The following is a 22,700-nucleotide window of genomic DNA, read 5'->3' as shown; positions in this document are numbered from 1 at the left end:
TCTTTCATTACTAAGTCTTTGGCAGACAGGCATCTTCATAGCTATGTGGGGTAAACCACATGGCCGTCTCAGAACGCTGCCCCACTTACAAGAGACCTCTAGAAATCTGCTGTGAAGCAGCTGGGTTCCTCCTTGTGGTTTCTGCCTCTGATGACTTGCAGCTGAATGCACAAACAAGGAGACCAAGTAAATTAACTCTTGGGTTCATGACCTTCCAGTGTAATCCTGTAAATCTAATTGTCCAGACACCAGTTCTCCAATGTCAAGATTATCCTGTACTCTTTTAAGTAAAGAATAAAATGAAATCAATTAAAAGGTAGATTTTTTCTAGTTTCTTAGAAAACTCCCTATAATAACTCTAAACTCCCCTCAGTACTCCAGTACTCCTCTCATTCATGTTCTTAAGTGTTCGTAATGAAATCTTACCCTCACTTCTCTATTGTCATCCTCTCCCATCCCTTCCCTCACAGTCGTTTTTACAAACTTCAGGAAAACACATACAGATGCTCAGAACAAGTCAAGGAGCGTTTAATTTGATAGGTTTTGTCCTAGAAATTAAGTCAGAGTAGGTTGTGCCTGGGATTACATCCAAGGAGAACTATGCCGCTCTGCCCTTGTCCCGCTGCTTCACTCCTCCCCCTTGATGTTAAATCTCCAGCTGGGTGAGGCCTCAAATGCACAGTTGCACAGCGTCAGGTTCCTGCCTCCCACAGAAATAGGTGACTAAGCTGGGGAAACCCCAGCCCTTTTTCTGTCACCCATTAATTGTAGGAAACCAAGCAAGTCACCTGTGCTCCTTGACTTAATGATGGGCTTATGTCCAGGTAAATCCACTGTAGGTTGGAAATATCATTTCAAAAATATTCGTGGTGCAGCTAACCGGCTGAACAGCCTAGCCCATCAGCACACCATGCTGCAGGGTATCAGATGTTCACCCTTGTGATTGTAGAACTGACTGACAGTTGCCACTTTCCACCATCGCCAAAGAGGACAGGGCCTTGTGTGGCTAGCCCAGGAACAGATCCAAACACAAGATTCAAAATATGGTTTCGACTGAATGTTTATCATTTCCACACTATTGTAAAGTCCAAAATTTGTAAATTGAACCGTTGTTAAGTCAGTGACTGTCTAAATGTGCCTTCTTTGGAATTTTTTTTTTTTTTTATGAAAACACAGGAGTTGAGCCAGCTGATCTCTGTAGGTATCAATTAGAATTTCTCAGATGGAGGGGTAGTGAGAAGTTTTAGCGTAAACCATTCCACATTTCATATGCACCAAAGTCCAGAGTGGCCTCCTGGACTGGGCCCAGCTGCCTTCCTCCATGTAGTTGTCCTCCTTGGAGGGCGCAGAGAGGAGAAGGGGGGGTACCTGTTTTTATTCCATATAAGATGGAATATTAAACAAGCATTAATCTCTGTGAGGAGTTCAAGGATAATCACTCTGCCTCCTAGAAGGAGAAATTCATTAGTTTTAGGAATAAATTGGCCTTCCGTCCAATAAAGAACAGAGAAGAACAGTTTCCATAGCAACAGTGTTTTGGGAAAAAAGCTTTTTGGTACTACAGTGGAAAAAGAAAAACTCAATTATCTGAGTACTTATCTACCTCCTCTTGACTCCATTTGCCCATCGGTGACTCATTAGGCTAAACCTGTCAGGGTGGGTGAGAGAAAGTTAGCGGGGGGAGGAAGAAAGAGAAGAAAGTCAATGAGAAAATCTTTGCCAGCTTTTAAGTGCAGAGGGGCAAAGTTGCATAATAAGAGGTTTAAATTACAGATGGACACAGAGCTTGAAAGATACATGTCATTGCAGGTTATATCAACACAGACTATTATTTCTTTTGATCTTTTGTTAAAGATTATTTATTTGAAAGACAGAGTTACAGAGAAACAGATGCAGAGAGCAAGAGAGAGAGGTCTTCCATCCGTGGGTTCATTCCTCAATGCTGCAATGGCCAGAACTGGGCTGATACGAAGCCAGGAGCCAGAAGCTTCTTGCAGGTCTTCTACTTGGGTGCAGGGGTCCAAGCACTTGAGTCATCTTCCTCTGTTTCCCAGGCCATTAGCAAGCATCTGGATTGGAATTGGAGCAGCCAGGAATCGAACCGGATCCCATATGGGATACCGACACTGTAGGTGGCGGCTTTACCTGCTACACCACAGCGCTGGCCTCCTCTTCTAATCTTTACAACAAGCCATTTTCAGGTCAAGAAACCAAAGCTCAGAGAAGTTGTCAAGAGACTGAGTCAAGATCAACAAGATGGATAGTGGCATAAGCATTACATAACAGTTAAGACACCACTTGGAACACCTGCATCCTGTATCTGAGTGCCTGGGTTTGAGTTTCAGCTTCTTCTGGTTCCAGTTTCCTGCTAGTGTGTACCCCAGGAGACAGCAGGTGATTCCTCAAGTAAAATTGAGTCCCTAGCACCTATATAGAAGGCCTGAATTGAGTTCCTGACTTCTGGCTTCAGTCTAACCCAGCCTTGATCTTTGTGGACATTTGGGGAATAAACTAGCAGAAGATGGCATTGCTCTCTCTCTCTTTCTCTCTGTAAATAAATAAATTTTTGATAGTTACAACTCCAGAACCAAAACCTAGACCTTGTGCCCAACAGAGAATGTTCCCTGAATCATTGTCCTTTTTTAAACATGTCCAAGACCCCCAGGCAAACCCATCTGTGTTGGAACATGTTGGGTTCATTATTCATGCTTTGAGGATGGCCAAGTCATTTAACATCTTGGAACCTCAATCTCCTTTCTCTAAGTGGGGTAAGAACACTGGCCCTGCTTGAGCCTTAAACAAAGGAAATAACAAAACTGCTGACAGCTAAGAATATAGCATGGATGAGTACCTGCAGTATGCCAGGAACTCTGGTGAGTTCTTTAAATACATTAAGTCCTTTAATTCTCACGACTTCATAGGTAAGTATCACTGATTTGCCCATGCAATGGATAAGAAAACTGTACCAAGTTGCACAGCTAATCAGTGTAAGAATGCTTTGGGGAGCTGGCATTTTGGCATACCTAGTAAAGCTACCACATCAATGCCAGCATCCCATGTAGATGCTGGCTCAAGTCCTGGCTGCTTCACTTCTGATCCAGCTCCCAGCTAACAGCCTGGGAAAAGCAACAGAGGCTGACCCAAGTACTTGGGCCTCTGCCACTCACATGGGAGACACAGCTCTTGACTCCTGGCCCAGCGCTGTCCCTTGCTGCCATCTGGGAAGTGAACCAGCAGATGTAACATATCTCTCTCTGTGTGCATGTCTCTACCCCTCTTGCTGTAATTCTGACTTTCAATAAATAAATAAATCTTTTTTTTTTAAAAAAAAGAAAAAGATAAAGAGGATTTGGCACTGTGGCTTAGCAGGGAAAGCCACTGCCTGCTGTGCTGGCATCCAATGTGGGTGCTGGTTCAAGTCCTGGCTGCTCCACTTCCAATCCATCTCTGCTATGGCCTGGGAAAGCAGCAGAAGATAGCCCAAGTCCTTGGGCCCCTGCACCCACGTGGGAGACCCAGAAGAAGCTCCTGGCTCCTGGCTCCTGGCTTCAGATTTTCCCAGCTCTGGCCATTGCAGCCATTTGGGGAGTGAACTAGCAGATGGAAGACCTCTCTCTCTCTCCCTCTCTCTGCCTCTGCCTCTCTGTAACTGCATTTCAAATAAAAATAAATCTTAATTAAAAAAAAAGAAAAAGGTAAAGAGAGACACAGTGATGTGGCCACCCATAGGTTTTGCTTAGAGTCACAAACAAAGGAGAGGCACCAGGGAAAAAGCCCCAGATTCATATCCTACCAGCTCTTCTGAAATGCGAGCAGCCCAACAGTTCCTGTCAAACCTTGAATGACTTGTGACTCTTCAGACACAAAACCTCTTCCCCGCAAAGGCTGTTCCTGGGAAGTCCACGTTCTCACAGCCAAGTCCTCCAAGGAAGATGATGCAGGGGAGAAGTACAAGGAGGGACAGGCAGAGGCCAACACCGGGGCTCAAAGTTGACACTGACTTTGGTAGAAACTGCTGCCTGTCAATGTCTTCTTTACAGAAAACTCTGCAAACCTCCTAGATCCTTTGGGTGAGGTTCTGCAAGGGCATCTAAAGAGGTGCCTGTTCTCATTCTTCCTTTCTTGATTGCAGATGTTCGTGGGCCTCCTGTTTTGGTTCCAGTTTTATTGTGGTTTCTCTGCATCTGCCATGATTGACCAGTGGTATCTAATCTTCTTTAACCTGCTCTTCTCATCGCTTCCCCAGCTTGTGACTGGGGTGCTAGACAAGGATGTGCCGGCCAGGGTGCTGCTGTCTGAGCCGCAGCTCTACAGGAGTGGCCAGAACATGGAGGTTAGGACCCAACCCTTCAAAGTCTGTCTCCCTATCAGTGGATATGTGGACAAATTGTTGAAGTCTAAACTCTGACCTTTGGGAAGACAAATGGACTCTGTCTACTTGGGCCTGGCAGTGCATTTAGTATAGGGAGTGAAAACTATTCTCACTCCCCAGATTTCCAGGAGCCCAAGGAGGGAGCCCTTCCTGGGGTCTGAAAGTCACAAGTGTGACTGAGGCCCAGGTGGGATTCTACAAAATCAAACAAAAAGACTTGATTTATTGTGAATGGGAGTTAACAAGAGGACAAACCGACAGGGAAACTGTTGATGTATTGAAAGAACAGGTGTATGTTGCTATCAATATCCTGCGTAGATTGACACACTAACAGCCAGCTGCTTCTGGCGGCATGCAAAGGCCACAGGTTGGACAGATGAGGAGGCTTCTGCTTGTTCCCTTGATGTACCTTGTCACATGAGGGGAACTCATATCCTTAATCAGGCTTCAGTGTCCTCACCTGACTCAGGACGAAGACACTGTCCTGTGGAGTTAGGTGACCAGAAGGAAGAGGGTAGCCAGCACTTTCCAGTGCTTAGTAAATTCTCCTGCCTTCTCTGCATAGCTGCAGGCCAGGATCTGACCAGCTGTCTGGAGACTTTAGCAGGGCCACAAACCAATTTGGTCACCCAGATAATGAAACCTCCATTCTTCTACATCCAGGCTATCATTGCCTGTGGGTTTAGGGCTTTTAAATTTTAACATTAGGATGCATCCATCATCTAAGTTTAAAGGTTAAGACCCACTTACATTTACACTATGGAGTACTACTCAATTGTAAGAAAAAATGAAATCCTGTCTTTTGCAACAAGATGGTCGCAACTGGAAACCATTATGCTGAGTGAAATAAGCCAGTCCCAAGAAGACAGATATCATATGTTTTCAGTGATCAAAGGTAATGAGCAGAGTACCTGAAATATAATGTATTGAAGTGAAATAGACATTTTGACAGTTGGTGATGTTTGTAGCCCTTGTCTCTTTTTTGACGAACAGTGTTTTATTTTGCTTTCTTTTGTTTTCTCTACATACTATTTGTTGAACTCTTTCTCTTAGGGTAGTGTTCACTATACAAGCGTTAAATGTACTAAGAAAAAAAGATCATTGTGGAAATTGAGGGATTGAGAGTGAGAATATGAGGGGAAGGGAGAAGGTTTGGGGCGTGGTGGGGGGAAATACCACCATGTTCCTATAATGATATGAAGGAAATATATGAAGCTTGTATAACTTAAATAAAATATATATTAAAAACAATAAATGAAAATAATAACATATACAAATCACTAATTAATTAAAAACAAAAATTGAGAAAAAAACAAATGCCAAAGGAAGCAATCGTATCACAGTGATGTTTCTTTTAGAGTGAAGAAAAGATTGTCCTGTAAAATTTAGTTCTTGATCTCCTCACAATAGTTGTAAACAAAATAAATTTCAACTAAGGCATTGATGTTGTAAGACATTTTGTGATATATTCAAACTGGTCAGTGCTAATGAGTAATATAGAGAATACCCCTATAGCCTCACTTAGAGAAATCTAATTGTACAAGATAGAAACAAGACATTTTACAAACATGGGGAATGAAAGAAAAACTATGTCTGAATAGTTAAGGGTTAAAATAGATTTGTATGTCATCACTAACATGCAATTCTACCATCATTCCCACAGTAATCAGTGTTGGAGAAACTGAAGGTTCAGGTGTCAATCAAGTATTTCTTTTGACTTCTTGTCCAAAATAAAATCAGGGTAACTCTTCTAATTTGGTTACGTGGCAGGTAAAAATTTTGTACCAACTCACTGAACTAGTGAATTCTTATGTCAGATTCTTCTGTCCTAAGACAAAATGTAGATCAGCCACTGGTCCAATTTATCAATAAAATAGATCTTCTCAAAAAAAAAAAAAAAAACACATTTTCAGTGACTCACCACAAAGGGAGACAAAATTTCAAAAAGTAGGGGAAATAGGAAAACTCAGACTTGACAGAACGCTCAGAATAACAGGTGCTCTTCCTACTCAAGAGGGGCATTCCCTGATAGACTTGGAAAGTGGTTTCATGTTTTCACTGTCAACCTGGAATGACTGCAGCTCTTCTTGTACAAAGGCTCCCAGTAAGCGACCCAGCTGCAAATCATCCATGAGCATCTATGTACTTGTTTGTTCACAGCCAGATGGGGGCCTCAGCTCTCCGGAAGTCCTAAGCTGGCAAGCTTTGCGTGACTGCCTGTGCCATGGTGCTCTGGCATACCAGAAAACTTCACTTGACAAGACAAGCACTTATCTATAATCTCCTGGCTTTTTTTTTTAATTTGTATGTTTGTGTCCCAGGAATATCGGCCATGTACGTTCTGGTTAAACATGGCAGACGCTGCTTTCCAGAGCCTGGTTTGCTTCTTCATTCCTTACCTGGTAAGTGCACAGGTGGTATAGTTTTTCCCACTGACAGCATCCATGGGCCCACAAACAAGGGATGCCCCTGTCTTTCAGGCCTATTACGACTCAGAAGTGGACATGTTTACCTGGGGGACCCCCATCACAGCCATCGCGCTGTTCACCTTCCTGCTGCACCTGGGCATTGAAACCAAAACCTGGGTAAGAGTCACTGGCATGGCCACTCATGCTGCAGATGCCTGGAGAGCCAGAAGTTTTCTGAGCAAACAAGAGACTGCAACACCAGCCTCACTGTGATAAGAAGGAAACTGACACCATCCAGAGCACCTTGACATAGGGAGCCCCACACCTCACACTTCTGGGGAGCTCTTAGCTCCTCCCTGCCTTCTCTCACCTCCTCCACCTCCACACTCTCTCTTTGCCCTCTTGTCTTGCCCTCTGCTGCCCACTGCATCTCACCACCTGTGTATGTCAAGGGTCTTTGTTTTTCCTAAGCACTTAGAACATCACACTCATTTATTGATGATTAAGACATTTGTTTTCATGTCATTGTTGTCATTTTCAGTTGAAATAAAAGCCCCCCTATTTTTTCTCTTATCTCAGACCTGGCTCAACTGGATAACGTGTGGCTTCAGTATCCTTTTATTCTTCTCCGTGGCCTTGGTGTACAATGCATCTTGTGCGACATGCTATCCTCCATCTAACCCATATTGGACCATGCAGACATTACTGGGCGACCCCCTATTTTACTTGACTTGCCTCATAGCACCTGTTGCTGCGCTACTGCCCAGGTGCGTATCCGAGGTGGTGTATCCAAGTCTTTGCTCTGAGTGTCCCCATTGCCTTTGCTCCGAATGAGCCTTGGGAAGCTGCAAGGCACCACCCATGACAATGTCTGACTTTCTTTTTTTAAATGTGCTCTTTCCAGATTGTTTTTCAAAGCCCTCCAGGGGAGTCTTTTCCCTACCCCACTTCAGCTGGGACGTCAGTCGGCCAAGAAGACCCCCAAGAAGCTCAGCACTTCCAAAGGGAACCTTGCTCAGGAGCCCCTCCCAAGAGACCAGAGAACCGAGGACTCAGAAGAGAGGACCATCGGCCCTTCCGAGTCTCTCTCTGGGGACTTTGCCTCCCAGGCTTCATGGCACACACCGCAGCTGGCCTGTTCCCCAGAGGCCAGTGGGGAGCCCAGCGCGGTGGATATGAGTGTGCCCGTGAGGGAGGACCCCCTTCCGGAGGGGCTGAGTGCTCAGACCCCAGAGTCTTCCACACCAGGACAGGATATGCCAGCAGACTGTCCTGGGGACTCCAAGAGGAAACCCAGCAGTACAGGCAGGGCAGCCCCCCTGTCGTCCCTCTTCAACCTGCCCAACTTCAGCTCCCTCAACTGGATCTCCTCCCTGTCTCTGGTCAGTGGGCTGGGCAGTGTCTTGCAGTTCTCCCGAAGTGGTTTGCAGATGGACAAGCGGGACGGCGAGTTCCTGTCCAGACCCCCGCAGCCAGATCAAGACCTGCATGACTTGCGGGGACACGCCACGGACTACTTCTAGGAGCACCTTCCAGTGACCACGGCTGACTGCAGTCACACTGAAAACCTTGAAATGGCCCTTTTTTATATATATGACATAGATGTGAATATTATTTATGTTTATTATTTGCACAGAAGAGTTCTAGGAAGATGTATTTTTTAAACGTTTCCAAGGCTAACACAGGAAACGAGAGGTACCAAAGAAAGTTTATTTTTTGAAGTTCTACGTAGAGTATATTGAGAAGAGAAATAAGAGCTTTAACATATATAAAAGTTTCAAGAAGAGTGACACTTGAGAAGTGTGTTTAGATTTATTTTTTCATCTCATTTTGTAAGAAGAGGCAATATGATTGTTTTTATCAACAAGCATGACCTTTTTTCTCCCCGAATTTAAGTGTGTGATTGAATTCAGTGAACTTCAGATGGGCGTCGGTGGGACAGAGGGGTCGATGTTGGAGGGGAGAGTGTTGGGCCCCCAAGGCAGATTCCCCCACTGGCTTCCAATCCCACCAACATGGGAGGGTTGGGGCTCCCCTTCACCCAGAAAAGGGAAAGTGAGACCTGAAGAGGAATTCATGTGTGCAGTTCATTCCGGTGCCCAATTCTATGCAGGCATTTCACGAAGATCACCTTGTAGGTATGACAGCCCCTCTGCAGCATTTTGCCTGTTAAATTCATAACAAGCAATAAACAACCTTCACCTTGCAAAGAGCATGTCCAGTAGTTGCCACTGTTTTGTGAAGTTGTGACCTCATGGAGTGTTCTGAATACTGCAGGGTAATTCTTCATGGCAAGTGCTTTAGATGCTATGAAGACAAGATTCAGTGCATCTAAGCCACGATGCCCATACGACCCATCACACCACACTCCGTGCACCAGGCTTCCAGACCAACCAGACCCTTGTCACCAAGAAGCTAGGATTTTTCAGGAATTATCTTCAGGCCCTTTGTCTAATGAGCCACTATTTCTGTCCCTCTAAAAAGAGAAAAGGAAAATCTGAAATGATACAAATCAGACAATTACATGCAATTATTCTCTGAGTTCTCTTTATATTTTGTCAAACCAATAAGTCACCTGCTGTGCTCAGCATTGGGAATATGAAGTTAGTAGGGTGTGATGTCTTCTGTGTGGGACTTATGGCTCCTGCAGGTACCTCTTGCTGAAAACAGCAGTGTAGAAGGGGCAAAGGACCTGAGGACGAATTCCTGAGCATAGCATACATGGTCAGAATGGCTGGTTATTCAATGAATGTGACCCACTGCAAGTAACAGAAAGTGCATCTCCTTCTGGTCAAACAAAGGAAAGGCACAAACTCCCTGTCTGCACGTCCAGGAATAGGGTGGGCTTCAGGCTGATTGGACTCAACAACACAGATCCAACATGTGATATTTTGAGTGTGTCCCCCCAAATTCCTTTATTTGAAACTTAACCCCCAATCAGCAGTCTTGGCAGGTGGGCCCTCTGGGGAGGTATTTAGGCCATGAAGGCTCTGCCCTTGTGGATGAATTCATCCTGCTGTAAAATAGGGCTTGTGGGAGTCATTTCATGCTGGTGCCCTTCCACCTGCTGCCATGTGAGGTGGCCGCAAGAAGACTCTTGCAAGATGCAGGTGCCTTGATCTTGGACCTCTCACCTCCAGAACTGTGAGGAAATAAAGTTCTGTTCCTTATTATCCATTCTCAGGAGTTCTGTTACAGCATCACAAAAAGATTAGGACCCAAGACTTGTTTTCCCTGGTCGGGTCCCTTAGCTTTCTGGAAAGCCTCTGAGTCACCCCAGGCCGTATGCACACATCACACTACACAGAGGGGAGAGAAGGCGCCTCTTCCACACCCCACGTAGAGCCCTGTTTTCCTCAGCCTCCTCCTGCATGGGCTGCACAATGGTCTCACAAATGATTACCAGCAAATGGCAAGGAATGTTCTGAGCGGGGCTCCCTGTTGCAGTGGGAGACAGGTCTGCTTCTCTCCAAAGTGCCTAGGTTGCATGAGTGCGTGCCTGGAGGAATGTCTGAGTCATGTCAAATGGGGGAGGCAGAGGGGAGTGGGAAGCAGCTTCCACAGTCAGCACACCAGCCTGAAGGTGACCACTGGCCCAATCCTTCCTCCTCCAAGCCTGATACCACCTCATCTGTACTTGGAGCAGCAAGTATGAAAAGAATGTTCCTGGGAAGGTGCACAGTGCTACTCCTTTCTGAATTAAGGGGATAATTGTTAGAACAAGAAGACCTGAAAGCACATTTACCTGAGTAACCGAGGCTTTAAAATGCCTCAGCCTCCAGGTTTCTCTGTACTCACCACTTACCTGCTCTCCAAGCAACACTCCTCTGTCTATACTTCCTCTTGGGCAATAGAAGGATCCAAGCGGTGGCACTGGGAATGTGCATACTGAAGCCACTTTAGAAAAATAAGCATTGTAAATGGCCTCAGCAGGTGCTGCTCTTCAAGGTGAGGAACAGTCATGGAAATCTGCAGTCCTCACAATGAACTGATCCCAAAATGAGCACAATAGGGGATGCACTTCATGATTATCTCAGATAAGCACTGGGTGAACTATGTTAGCAAATTCTGATAAGTCTAAAAATAGGAAGGCCAACTCTGCTGAGCAACAAAATAGCTGGACCAGTTATTTGACATTACATGTCTATTTCAAAGTCGAAATCCATTGATTTTACGTTCTCAGAGGTTGTATAGTGTATTCACCTGGTATTCCTGGCACTGAACACAATCTAGCAGTTGGAATGCACTCAGTGAGTGCTGAATCAAAAAATAAATGATAATAGTGAAACACTCAAGATATTTGTGTTAAAATCAGAGATAAAGTTGCTTGTTACAACAGTTAATATTATATGGAATTTCTGACTAATGCAATGAGACAAATTTTTTAAAAGAATGAAAATTTGAATGGTAGAAACCAAATTACCACTACTTACACATGATATTATATTCCAGAACAATTCAAATGAATAAAAGGCTCTTTGAACTAATAAAATGAGGAAATACATTGGCTCATAATGAGTAAAACAAATCACATCTTTTCTACAGAGCAACAAAAGCCAGTCAGATATCATAATGGGGTAGAAAAAGATTTCATTCACCAACATAACATCAACAGTTACAAAAATTAAAATGCTAAAGAACAATCTTAGTAAGTATAAAGACAACTCCCAGAGTTAAGGAAGATGTTAACCAAAGTCTTAACCACAAAGGCGTGTCTTGTTCCTAGGTTAGAAATACTATATGGGTGCTATTTTCAAGACACAATCTTTGTAGCCCTTTTTATTTTTGTTTCTTTGTTTAGGTATTTCCAAAATTAATAAAATGATTCTACCCCCATCATGCAGTATGAGAGTATTTCAAAAATTCATAGAAAATGGAATTGAAAAATAGATTTATTTTGATTTAAAAAATGGGACATCTATGCATAAATTTTTCATATTTTCATGAACTTTTTGAAGACCCCTTGTATATGCTGACCTTGGTGGTAAGTACCCCATGCTGTTAAATAATGCCAAAGGATACTCTAACTTAGTGTGACACCTGCCTCTTGGATTCATTGTATCCAGTGGGTTCCTATCTCCATCAGCATTTGTTTTTAGATTTTGGTTACTGAGAAACACCATAGTGCACAGGTGGAAACTAGATAACAGAGTGTTACAAAATTGGAACTTTGGTTTTGGCTCTGCCACAGGGATACTGTGAACCCCAAAATATCTCCTCTTTGGAATCCTTTTTCCTAGTTGAAAAATTAGTCCAGGTAAATGACTAATGAAGTCCTTCTAGTTGTAGAATTCTATTCTTTAGGATAGGCCACACTTTGTTAAAAAAAAAAAAAATAAGAGCAAGAACAAGAAGATGATAAAAATGGTATGCTTCCATCCCATAAATGCCTGAATCTTCTGTTCCAAATTATTAGCTCCTTGAGATAGAGTGTGTGTGTGTGTGTGTAATTCTTGGTTAGTAACAAATCATTGATACCCAAATTAATCAGGCTGTCCATGACTTGCATTACTAAAAAAGAAAAGGTCACTCCTACTAACTTTATTTTACCGTTGCAAGCTCTATTTGAGCTTCCAGCTCTCATTATTAAATCTTAGTATCACTCTATGCTGGAGATGGAAGTCCTTAATTTCAGTCCCTTCATACTGAAACTTCCGGGCACTAAGAACATATTTTCATAGCTAGAAATCAGGATCCTCACCAGAACCAAGCCATATTTGATATCAGAATTACTAAGAAAAAATCATGGATGCATGTCCATTAAAAATAAAAATGATAGGGCCAGCATTGTGGCACAGTGGGTTAAACTGCCTCTTACGATGTCAGCAACACAAATGAGTACCGATTTGAGTCCTGGCTGCTCCACTTCTGATCCAGCTCCTTGCTAATGTACCTGGAGAGGCAGCAGAAGATGGCCCAAGTATTTGGGCCCTACCATCCATGTCAGAATTTATATGGAGTTCCAGGCTCCTAACTTAAGCCTGCCCAGACCTGGTCATTGCAGCCATTTGGGGAGTGAACAAGCAGATGAAAGATCCCTCTCTACCTGCACTGTAACTGCTTTCCAAATAACCTTTAAAAATAAATTAGCAAAAATCATAGTGTAAAGAGGTATAGCTTATTTTAAGATTTATCTATTTATTTGAAGGGCAGAGTTACAGAGAAAGAGAGAGAAAGATCTATCCACTAGTTCACTCCCCAAATGACCTCAATGGCTGGAGCTCAGGCAATCTGAAGCGAGGAGCCAGGAGCTTCTCCTGGGTCTCCCACATATGTGCAGGGGCCCAAGCATTTAAGCCATCCTCTGTTGCTTTCCCAGGCTATTATCAGGGAGCTGGATAGGAAATGGAGCAGCCAGAACTCGAACTAAGTGCCCATATGAGATGCTGGCACCACAGGCAACAGCTTTACCAACTACACCATGATGCTGGCCCCTACAGCTTTTCTTAAAGAAGAAAACAAACTGAAAATGTATATATTATTTTGTTCATATGACTCCCCCTACAAAGTTAGGGGAGAAAAGAGGAACAAAGGAACAAGAAATAGATAAGCAAATAAAACAACACATAGCAAGATGGTAGACTTCAACTAACCATGTCAATAATTACACTAACTGTAAGTGGACTAAAGACCTCAACTAAAAGAGAAATATTTTCAAACTAGGTTTTAAAAAAGACCCATCTATAGGCATGTGATGTATAAAGACAGATTGAAAGTAAAATGATGAGAAAGAATATATAACATACAGACAGTATGTGTAAGAAAGGTAATATTAATTCCCAGCAAAGTAGATTTCTAGACATAAAAGGGACTTTACATGATGATAAGATCAGTTTCTCAGGAGGACATACAATCCTGAATGGTCCAACAATAGTTTCAATTACATGAAACTACAACTTGTAGAAGGAGAAGTAGAAAAATCACTAATACACTCAGATCTTATCTCAGTGCCTTATAGAAACATAGAGTGTATATAATGGGGTGGGGGTGAATGTAGGAACTAGAGGATCATTAGTGACTGTTTCTGTATTTATGACCAGAAAATACAGGCCCAATTCAAGGTCTTCTGAGGCCACATATCCTTTGATGTAACTGGTAGACAAAGATGTCTCCTTCAGGATAGGCCAGAGAGGAGACAGTGGGCAATATGTGGCGAGGGGAGCAGGGAGAGAGACTTTGAGGAAAGAAGCAGAGAAGATGCTGTGTCCCTTGCTTTCATTGGCTAAGTCGGCACCCTCTCCACTCACCTGGTTCTGCTACATCCCTGCCTCTGCCCCTGTACCTCCAAGAAGGGATACTGTGAGCTCCATAATCCACTGCCTGAGCCCCTCACACCGTGCACTGGTCTTAGCACTGTGACTTAGTTTTACCCTAGTCTTGCTTTTCTTACATCTCTGTGGAATAACCTCCTTGTTCAAAACTGTTCCCTCAAAGGTATGCAGACTTTCCTTAAGTGTTGCCATTACGGGAAAACACATGTCTAAGGCAAGCTTCTCACATTCACAGATGGGGTGCATTTGTAGAAAACCAACTATGTGGGATGATGGTCATTTGGCCTAGCAGTTACGGTGCCAGTTAAGACTCCCTTATGCCATATCAGAGTGTCTGGGTTTGAGTCTCAGCTCCACACCTGATTCTGCTTCCTGTTAATGCACACCCTGGGAGGCAGTAGCTGAGGGTTCAACTACTTGAGTCCCTGATACTCACATGGGAGATCTGGATTGAGTTCCTGACTCCCACCTTCAGCCTTAGTTATTGCATGCCTTTGGAGGGAACCAGCAGACAGGAGATATCTCTCTCTCTCTCTCTCTCTCTCTGTGCCTCTCAGATAAATAAACTTTCATTTAAAAATCAACTTTGTCACCATCAACTTCTTTTTCTTTTTGAGGCAATGGTATTTGGTGGTCTGGGAGAGCCATGAAGGCAACCGTGACCACTTGCATCCCTCTCAGTCCCCGTCATTTCTTCTTACTCCAAATGGAAACCAGGTCTATGAGGGTGGCCTCTGCTCTGCACTGCATGCGCCTCTCTGTTGCAGAGATTATTACTACACAAATCCTTGCCCACGGGATCTGCCTGTTACAAATCCTTTTTGGTCTTAACCTAGCCAGTTCGAACTTAATGTCAGACCTGTGTATTTTTTTTTTTTAATTAATGATTTCTTGTGTTTGTACTTAAGTGTACTGAAACTCTTTTGAACAATTTAAACTTGGTTTGTACCCAATGTGAGGCAAGTGTTTTGGAACAAGGAAAATGAGAAAAGTATTTTCTAGACACTTACAATGCTATTACTTTCCTCTGGTCCTCATTAATAAAACCACAGCTGCAGGCCTTAGGTGGAAAGTGTATGACATGGTTCAGACACCGGATGGCATAAATAAAATACTCCTTCACCAAGCCCAGTCCCAACTAGGACATGATGTGCCTCCAACTTTGCCAGGAGAACTGCCTGCTACTTTTATGAACTACCTGAGGTCTGTGCCCACACCCACACACAACGGTCATGACAGAGTTTAGTTACCATCTCTACACGGGCAAATTTTTGGCAACTCTTGTGTTTTCTTTATAACGAGTTTCAGCCTCTTTAGTTCTTGTTGAAATAACATAGAAGCCCCAGATTCTCACTGAGAACCTTTCTGGTTTCCACCTCCCCACATACTCTTGATGGAGGTGACAGCAACCTTGGCTATGAGAGGCAAGAAGGGAATGGTCAAGTTCAGGAACCAATTTCTCCTTCTACAATACCCCAGGAATATGCACTTACACCTGTAGAAATTAATACTTCCCAGCTTATCATTTAGTTATTTTAGAAGAGGCTACATCTTAATTTTATATATTTTAATTCTGCTTTTCAAAGTCAAATAATGGGGAGGAAGAAAGAAAGATCATATAGCTCCAGGAAAGATTCCATATGTTCAGAAATTCAAAAACATACTAGGCAGCCCAGGCGGATCTGCCATGAATATTAAAAAGACCTGGCCAGGGGCACAGATACAAAGTAAGACCAAGGAAGATACTATGGTAAGCTTCCTGTCTACTTTGAGCAAATTAATCGCTTATCATAAACAGAAGTCCATACTCAGAGCAGCTGAGTTGTGTAGATTTGTTATTTCACCTTCTTCTTTTTTTTTTTTTTAAAGATTTTATCTATTGGAAGTCAGAGTTACACAGAGGAGAGGCAGAGAGAGAGGTCTTCCATCCGATGGTTCATTCCCCAGATGGCCGCAACGGCCAGAGCTGTGCCGATCCGAAGCCAGGAGCCAGGAGCCTCCTCTGGGTCTCCCACATGGGTGCAGGGGCCCAAGGACCTGGGGCATCTTCTACTGCTTTCCCAGGCCATAGCAGAGAGCTGGATCGGAAGAGGAGCAGCCAGGTCTCGAACTGGCACCCATATGGGATGCTGGCGCTTCAGGCCAGGGTGTTAACCTGCTGCACCATAGCGCCAGCCCCAACTACCACCTTCTTTCTCTTCCTGAGTCCCGCTTTGTAGGTGAGCTCAGGATCTGTGATGAAGAACCCACTCTTAGGCCTTGTGAGTGTGAGTTGCTGCAGCAGTTCCTCTGTTCTGAAGGGGTTTCTGGAGTCCTGACCCCATATCCAAGACAGGGTCCAGCCACAGTGCATGGGAGAGCTCTGCCTCATCACCCAGCAGCCCTGAAAGGGCCTGGTGTGAGCCTCTTTCCCCTCCAATCTGCTGGTGCATCAGGGAACCGGGAGGCTCACAGCCACAGGCACGCACTCCACAGCTTTGATGGTGAGAGTCTCCGCCAGGGGACACATGCCAAGGCTTGTCATCACATTCTTTTCATCAGTCTAATGGGAGTGACTGTCCAGAGAACATTTAACCTCTATGTCTTTCATCATATTTTCTGGGCCAAAAACATAGTGGTGCTGGAGCTGAGAAATCTCAGTGAAGGGAATCCCCAAAATGCCCAGGCTGGCCATCGTATGGCCCCAGCTATTCCCTTGAACTCCCGTGCATACAGCGGACTTCAGGATGGCTTGGATCAGAGGCAGCAGTAAGGCAGCCGCACCAGAATGCTGAAAAGGGGCTGAAGATCCCAATGAAACTGCCTTTCACACAAAGACACCCAGAGAGAAGCAGTGCTGTCCACCTCCCTCTCTTAAATACAAGGAAAAGAAACCTCAATATTTTACTATGAAGACACTTCAAAATTTTTGTGGAAATGGAATTAAAGATTAAGTTTATTTTGGTGCATAGAAAGCCGAACACATGTATAGGTTTTCTTTCACGGTACACATTTCCCGTGACTTTATGAAAACTCAGAACGGCTGTACAAACGAAGCAATGCAGGCAAGCAAAGCTATGCAAGCATTTATCTGGGTGGTGGACACAAAGAGCCAGAGGTCCTTCAAATCACACCTGTCCTCTGGAATTCTGCCCCTTATGGAGCTGTGCTACTGTCTCCTGGAAGGCTGGGTCCATGCATGGTTCTTAAAGTCTTGTTTGCAAGAACGTGAGAGTTGTTTGAAACCAGGGAAGCAGACATTGCAGAAGGAGGGAAGCTCTGGCAGAACTGTGCCTCTTCCTGCTGACATCTGGCTCCAAGCCATGGCTTGTCACACAGGAGTGAAAGTCGGAGCAAACGCTGCCACGCTTTGATTGATTCTTGTTTGTAATTTTCCACCAGGAGTTCCTATGAAAACGACTGGCAGCAATCTCTCTCCACCACTGCCCAGTGTCATAAAAAAGCCTGGGCAAGTTCTGCCTGTGCCCGCCCTGTTTAAGCAGGGTAGGCTGTCCCTCCAAATCCCATCCTCCACGTTGGAACAGAGAGTCCAGGGATATCCTCACCCCTGACTTCTGGGAGAGGACCGCCCACCCTGAACACCTCAGAACCACTGATAAGCTCCTGGGTATGGGCCTGCTGTGAGGCTCACTGTCCCCGTGGGTATCCAGGCCTCCCCTCTCCTGTTCCCCACCCCAAGGTGTCAAGCACTGGGTGTGACTGTGCACACATCCTTCATGTGTGTCTCAGCAGTGATGACCAACAAGGAGCTCTTTTTTTTTTTTTTCAAAGAAAGAGTTACAGAGGAAGAGGGAAAGTCAGAGAGATCTTCCTTCCATTCGCTGGTTCACCCCCCAGATGTCTGCAATGTCCAGGGTTGCATAGCACTGGATGAATCCCACATGAATGGCAGGGGTCCGAACACTTGGGCCATCTTCTGTTGTTTTTTGCAGGCCATTAGGAGGGAGCTGGATTGGAAGTGGAATAGCCGGGACTAGAACCAGCACCCGTATGGGATGCTGGCATCACAGGGAGCGGTGTTTATCTGCTATACCACGATGCCAGTCCCCATGTATTTATTCCATATCTAAGATTTTGAGAATTACCATCCTGTTTCCCATAGGGGTTGTTTCATTTTACATTCTCACCAGCAGTGCACGTGGTTCCAATTTTTCCACATCTTCATCACAGCTGTTATTTTAAATTTTTAAATTATCAAAAAAGCCTTTTCATGGGTGTAAAGTGATACAGCTCATTGTGGTTTCAATTTGTGCTTCCTCAATGATTAGTGATAGGAACATGCCTCAGCTATCAGTGCTTAATAGGAATGTCTAACAAGGCAGTGAGAAGTTTATGTTTTTACTTGTTTTCAAGTGCAGGTTGAAGATTAAGAAAATCATCATGTCTAGGAGGGAGGTCCCTGGGCCAGTGTGGGATGTGCAGAGGGATTTGAAGTTTATGATGGCCTGACCCAGCACTGTACATTGCAGCCATCTGGGGAGCACGCTAGTGGATGGAAGATCGATCTGTCACTTTGTGTGTGTGTGTGTGTGTTTCTCTCTTATTCTCACTCTGTAACTCTGACTTTCAAAATAAATCAATAAATATTTTTAAAAAGAATAAAAATGTGATCCAGAAATTCTACATCAGTCTATTTATCAAAATGGATTCAAAGCAGAAACTCAAGCAGATGTGTGTGCACCCATGTTCATAGCAGCCTCCTTCAAAACCCAAGTGTCTGGCGATGGATGGATAGATCAGGGTCCAAAACGATACCTTGAGTAAGGCACCTTAGCACGCTGAGTACTTTTTTATTTATTTACTTATTTTTAATTTATTTGACAGGTAGTGAGAGAGAGAGAGAGAGACAGAGAAAAAGGTCTTCCTTCTGTTGGTTCACCCCCTAAATGGCCGATACGGCCGGCGCACTGCGCTGATCCAAAGCCAGGAGCCAGGTGCTTCCTCCTGGTCTCCCATGCGGGTGCAGGGCCCAAGCACTTGGGCCATCCTCCACTGCACTCCCGGGCCACAGCAGAGAGCTGGCCTGGAAGAGGGGCAACCAGGACTAGAACCGGGCACCCACATGGGATGCTGGCGCTGCAGGCGGAGGATTAACCAAGTGAGCCATGGCGCCGGCCCCCATGCTGAGTGCTTTGAACAAAAGGAGATTAGAAGACCTCAGAGGCAACCTCAAAAGCCAAGTCTCCGGTCTCCCCCTGCCCTCTCCTCTTTTCTCCCTTTGTCTCCCCTGAAGTGAGTGGCAGAAAACACAATTCCTTGTCCCCAAGGTGCGTCAGAGAGACTAGAGTCCCTGTCCCCAAAGCAAGCCATAAAACCTAGAAAGATCACTCTGCCTTGCAGCGGGGTCCTCTCCACACCCTAAAGGAAGGAATACTGCACAAAAAGACCTGCTGGGCCCCCTCAGTCCTCTGCCATCAGGTCACACTCTTGTGCAATCAAGTTTCTACACAGCTGCCCATGGTCACCCACCTTAATAATAAAAATAAGAATTTTCCCTGAGTTTTGGGGTCGTCATTTCCAAAGCCTCCACTGACACATAAGACTTGGATTAAATAACTCTGTTGTGCATTTCTCTTATTAATCTGGCTTTTGTCGTAAGAATGTCAGCTATGGCTGGCGCCGCGGCTCACTAGGTTAATCCTCCACCTGCGGTGCCGGCACACCGGGTTCTAGTCCCGGTTGGGTGCCGGATTCTGTCCCGGTTGCCCCTCTTCCAGGCCAGCTCTCTGCTGTGGCCAGGGAGTGCAGTGGAGGATGGCCCAAGTGCTTGGGCCCTGCACCCCATGGGAGACCAGGAAAAGCACCTGGCTCCTGTCTTCGGATCAGCGTGGTGCGCCGGCCGCAGCAGCCATTGGAGGGTGAACCAATGGCAAAGGAAGACCTTTCTCTCTGTCTCTCTCTCTCTCACTGTCCACTCTGCCTGTCAAAAAAAAACAAAAACAAAAAAGAATGTCAGCTATGACTCTAAGGAAAGGGATCGTACCTTTTGTCCCTCTGCACACAAGGCAGCGTCATTCAGCCTGGAAAAGGTGGGGCATTGTCATATGCTACAACGTGGACAAACTCTGAGGACCTTAGGCTAAGTGAAATCAGCCAGTCACAAAAAGGCAAATAGTATGCGATTCCATTAATCAGACATTCCTAAAGTAATCAAATGATAGAGACCAAAAGTAGAATGGTGATTGTCAGCGGCTGCGACACAGGCACTGGGCAGAGGGAGGACAGGGTTCCAGCTTGGGAAGATGGAAGCAAAGTGAACACAGTTGATGCCTCAGAACTGTACGCTTAACAACGGCTCTGCTGGCAAATTGTACATGAGTTCTCTGCATTTTGCAATGATTTTTAAAATGAAAACACAAGCCAGGAACGCCTTGGCAAAGACAACTTTTGATGAAAATATTTCCAAAGCTCAAGATCCTGAGATCCCGACACAGAGTGGAGAAGGGCTCTCCAGGCGCTCTGCTCTCCCCTTGTATGGGGTTTTTTTTTTAAGGTTTTTATTTAATGAATATAAATTTCATATGTACAGCTTTTAGGGATATAGTGTTTCTTCTCCCATTCCTGCCCTCCCACCCCTTCTCCTTCTCCCATCCCATTTTCCATTAAGATTGGTTTTGAATTGACCTAATATACAGAAGACCAACTCTATGCTAAGTAGAGATTTAACAATTTGCACCCAGAGACACACAAAGGAAGTGTGCTGGGCTCCTGCAAGCTGTGCTTCTTCAGATGGTTTATCTCTTGACAAAATAAACAGGATAGCCTGTGTCTGCTCTGGCTGGGAAGCACTCAGTGACTTGTGGGAACCCAGGTGGCCACAAATCTCCATCCTGAGTGAGGGCCCCCATGAGCGGGAAACGATTCAGGCAAAGCTGTTCTGCTATTTTTAGCTCCCGCCTCCACTCAGAGAGAAGAAGCTGCCAGCTCCTGGGCTGTGAGGGAGCCGCGTGGCAGCCGCCTTGTCAGGGCGGCTCCCTGGGGCACCAGCAGCCTTCCCCAGCCCCACAGCTGCCGCAGCCTGTGCACACGTTGCATTTCCCATGTCGCAATCCTCACCCCACAGCATCATCCTGTTCAGTTTTTCCTTGCTTGTAAAAATACCCGTCTTCCCCTTGTCCCACCCTCCCACTCCCGCCTATGGGTGGGGGCAACTTCCTTTCCAGAAATCCTGGGCAAAAAGGAGAGAGGAGAGAGAAATTATGTGATAGACGAGACAGTAAGAAGGCTGATTTTCTTAACTGGTAACAGTCATTTTCATCTGATATTAGATCATCAGCACCCGCCACTCTTCAGGATTCCCTGTTTCTAGAGGTGCCCAAATCCCACCAGCTTCCTCATGGTGAAAAGGCTGGCTTTGCTGAACACATACAATCCATCAGAACATTTGTAAGTGGATTCGGTAGAAGACTCCATTTGGTGCGTTCCCTGTAAACTAGGAATTTTCAGAGTTTACCCTCTTTTTTGATCTCTTATTGAATCATGCATGCCCTGGGAGTATACCATGCAATTGTATTGCTAAAGATAGCACAGATTTTTTTTAAGGAAGTGAAGTATTATATTTCACTGTGTGAAAAAGGAGCTGGATTCTTGCTACATCTACACATTGTTATCCCTGAAAAGGGATCCCACCATGGTACTAAGGCTGGGAGCCTTTGTGCTGGAGACCCCTTGCAGGGGCTTGGAACAGAGGTTCTGCAGCCTCAGCCCCTTCCCTGGATCCCTGGGGAATATCCTCAGGGAAAGCCCGGCATTCCTCACAAGCACGTTTCGATTGCATCAGAGACAGTGGAGCAAAAAGAATACCCAAGCATTCGGTGTTTTTCTGTGCACAGAAGCGAATAAACCACAGCTTTTGGTGTACCGCAGCTTTTTCAGTTATGTGCACAAAGCACTCCTAACGCTTCTCTAAGCCCTGGCTTGGATGAAAAATCGTGCCTCTCCAAACCACAGAGTGTGAAGCTCTGAGCTATTTTTAGCCTGGGTTTCTCACGCGGGCTGGCCACGTGGGTCTGCTGCTGCAGTCTGCAGCCTCCCCCCTGGGGATCCTGCAGAGAATCCGCATCGCACGCCCCCTCCCTCTAGTGGTTACCTCATTCTCTTCCTTGGCTCACGCGGAATTCCTAAACCTGGCCAAGGAAAGGAATCAAACATGGAGAGACACCAACCCAGGGCTGCAGAGGGCTCTCTTTGAATGCAGATGCCATCTCTGAGATCATTGGCCCTTATTGTCCGGAATATATACATGCTGTTTCAGATATCATCTTTTCAAAACTGCCCCTATACACTCTTAACTTATTAAGCATCACAGTGTTAAGCACATTCCGGGAAAGTGATGGGAAGACATTTTCCTGGGGGAGAATGTCTAGGGGCACTTTGCAACCCTCTATCTACATTGTGCACACACTCCACACACACTCACACACACACATACACACACACACACACACACACACACACACGGCAATAAGTGCTCTGCATGTGGCTTTAACTAAGCTGTGTAATGGAAATGACATCACTTGGTTCTCTGTAAACAGAAACACAAAGCTTTCTCCAGGAGGCAGCATGGCTTTTATGCAGTTAGGGTGGAAGTGAGGAGCAGCATACTGACCATTCCTGGATCTAGCTGTATTTACATGCAACTTTCACCTC

At 45.0% G+C, this 22,700-nt stretch overlaps 1 protein-coding gene across 3 annotated transcripts in view; it reads left to right on the top strand.

The window, feature by feature from the left end:
* ATP10A (ATPase phospholipid transporting 10A (putative)) overlaps window positions 1-8,995 on the top strand; it is a 181,331-nt gene extending 172,336 nt beyond the window's left edge. For all 3 annotated transcript variants that reach the window (XM_089309245.1, XM_089309244.1, XM_089309246.1), the window contains 5 exons: window positions 4,133-4,333; window positions 6,694-6,774; window positions 6,853-6,957; window positions 7,360-7,547; window positions 7,685-8,995. In XM_089309245.1, the coding sequence (XP_089165371.1) occupies window positions 4,133-4,333; window positions 6,694-6,774; window positions 6,853-6,957; window positions 7,360-7,547; window positions 7,685-8,303 (1,194 nt within the window). In that variant the 3' untranslated portion in view covers window positions 8,304-8,995. The remainder of the gene's footprint in view (window positions 1-4,132; window positions 4,334-6,693; window positions 6,775-6,852; window positions 6,958-7,359; window positions 7,548-7,684) is intronic.
* The last annotated feature ends 13,705 nt before the right edge of the window (window positions 8,996-22,700 follow it).

The sequence above is a fragment of the Oryctolagus cuniculus genome, chromosome 12, assembly GCF_051225735.1.
Source record: "Oryctolagus cuniculus isolate XC-2025 breed Fujian yellow rabbit chromosome 12, ASM5122573v1, whole genome shotgun sequence".
Taxonomy (NCBI): Eukaryota; Metazoa; Chordata; class Mammalia; order Lagomorpha; family Leporidae; genus Oryctolagus; species Oryctolagus cuniculus.
This window is presented reverse-complemented; position numbering and strand designations above follow the sequence as displayed.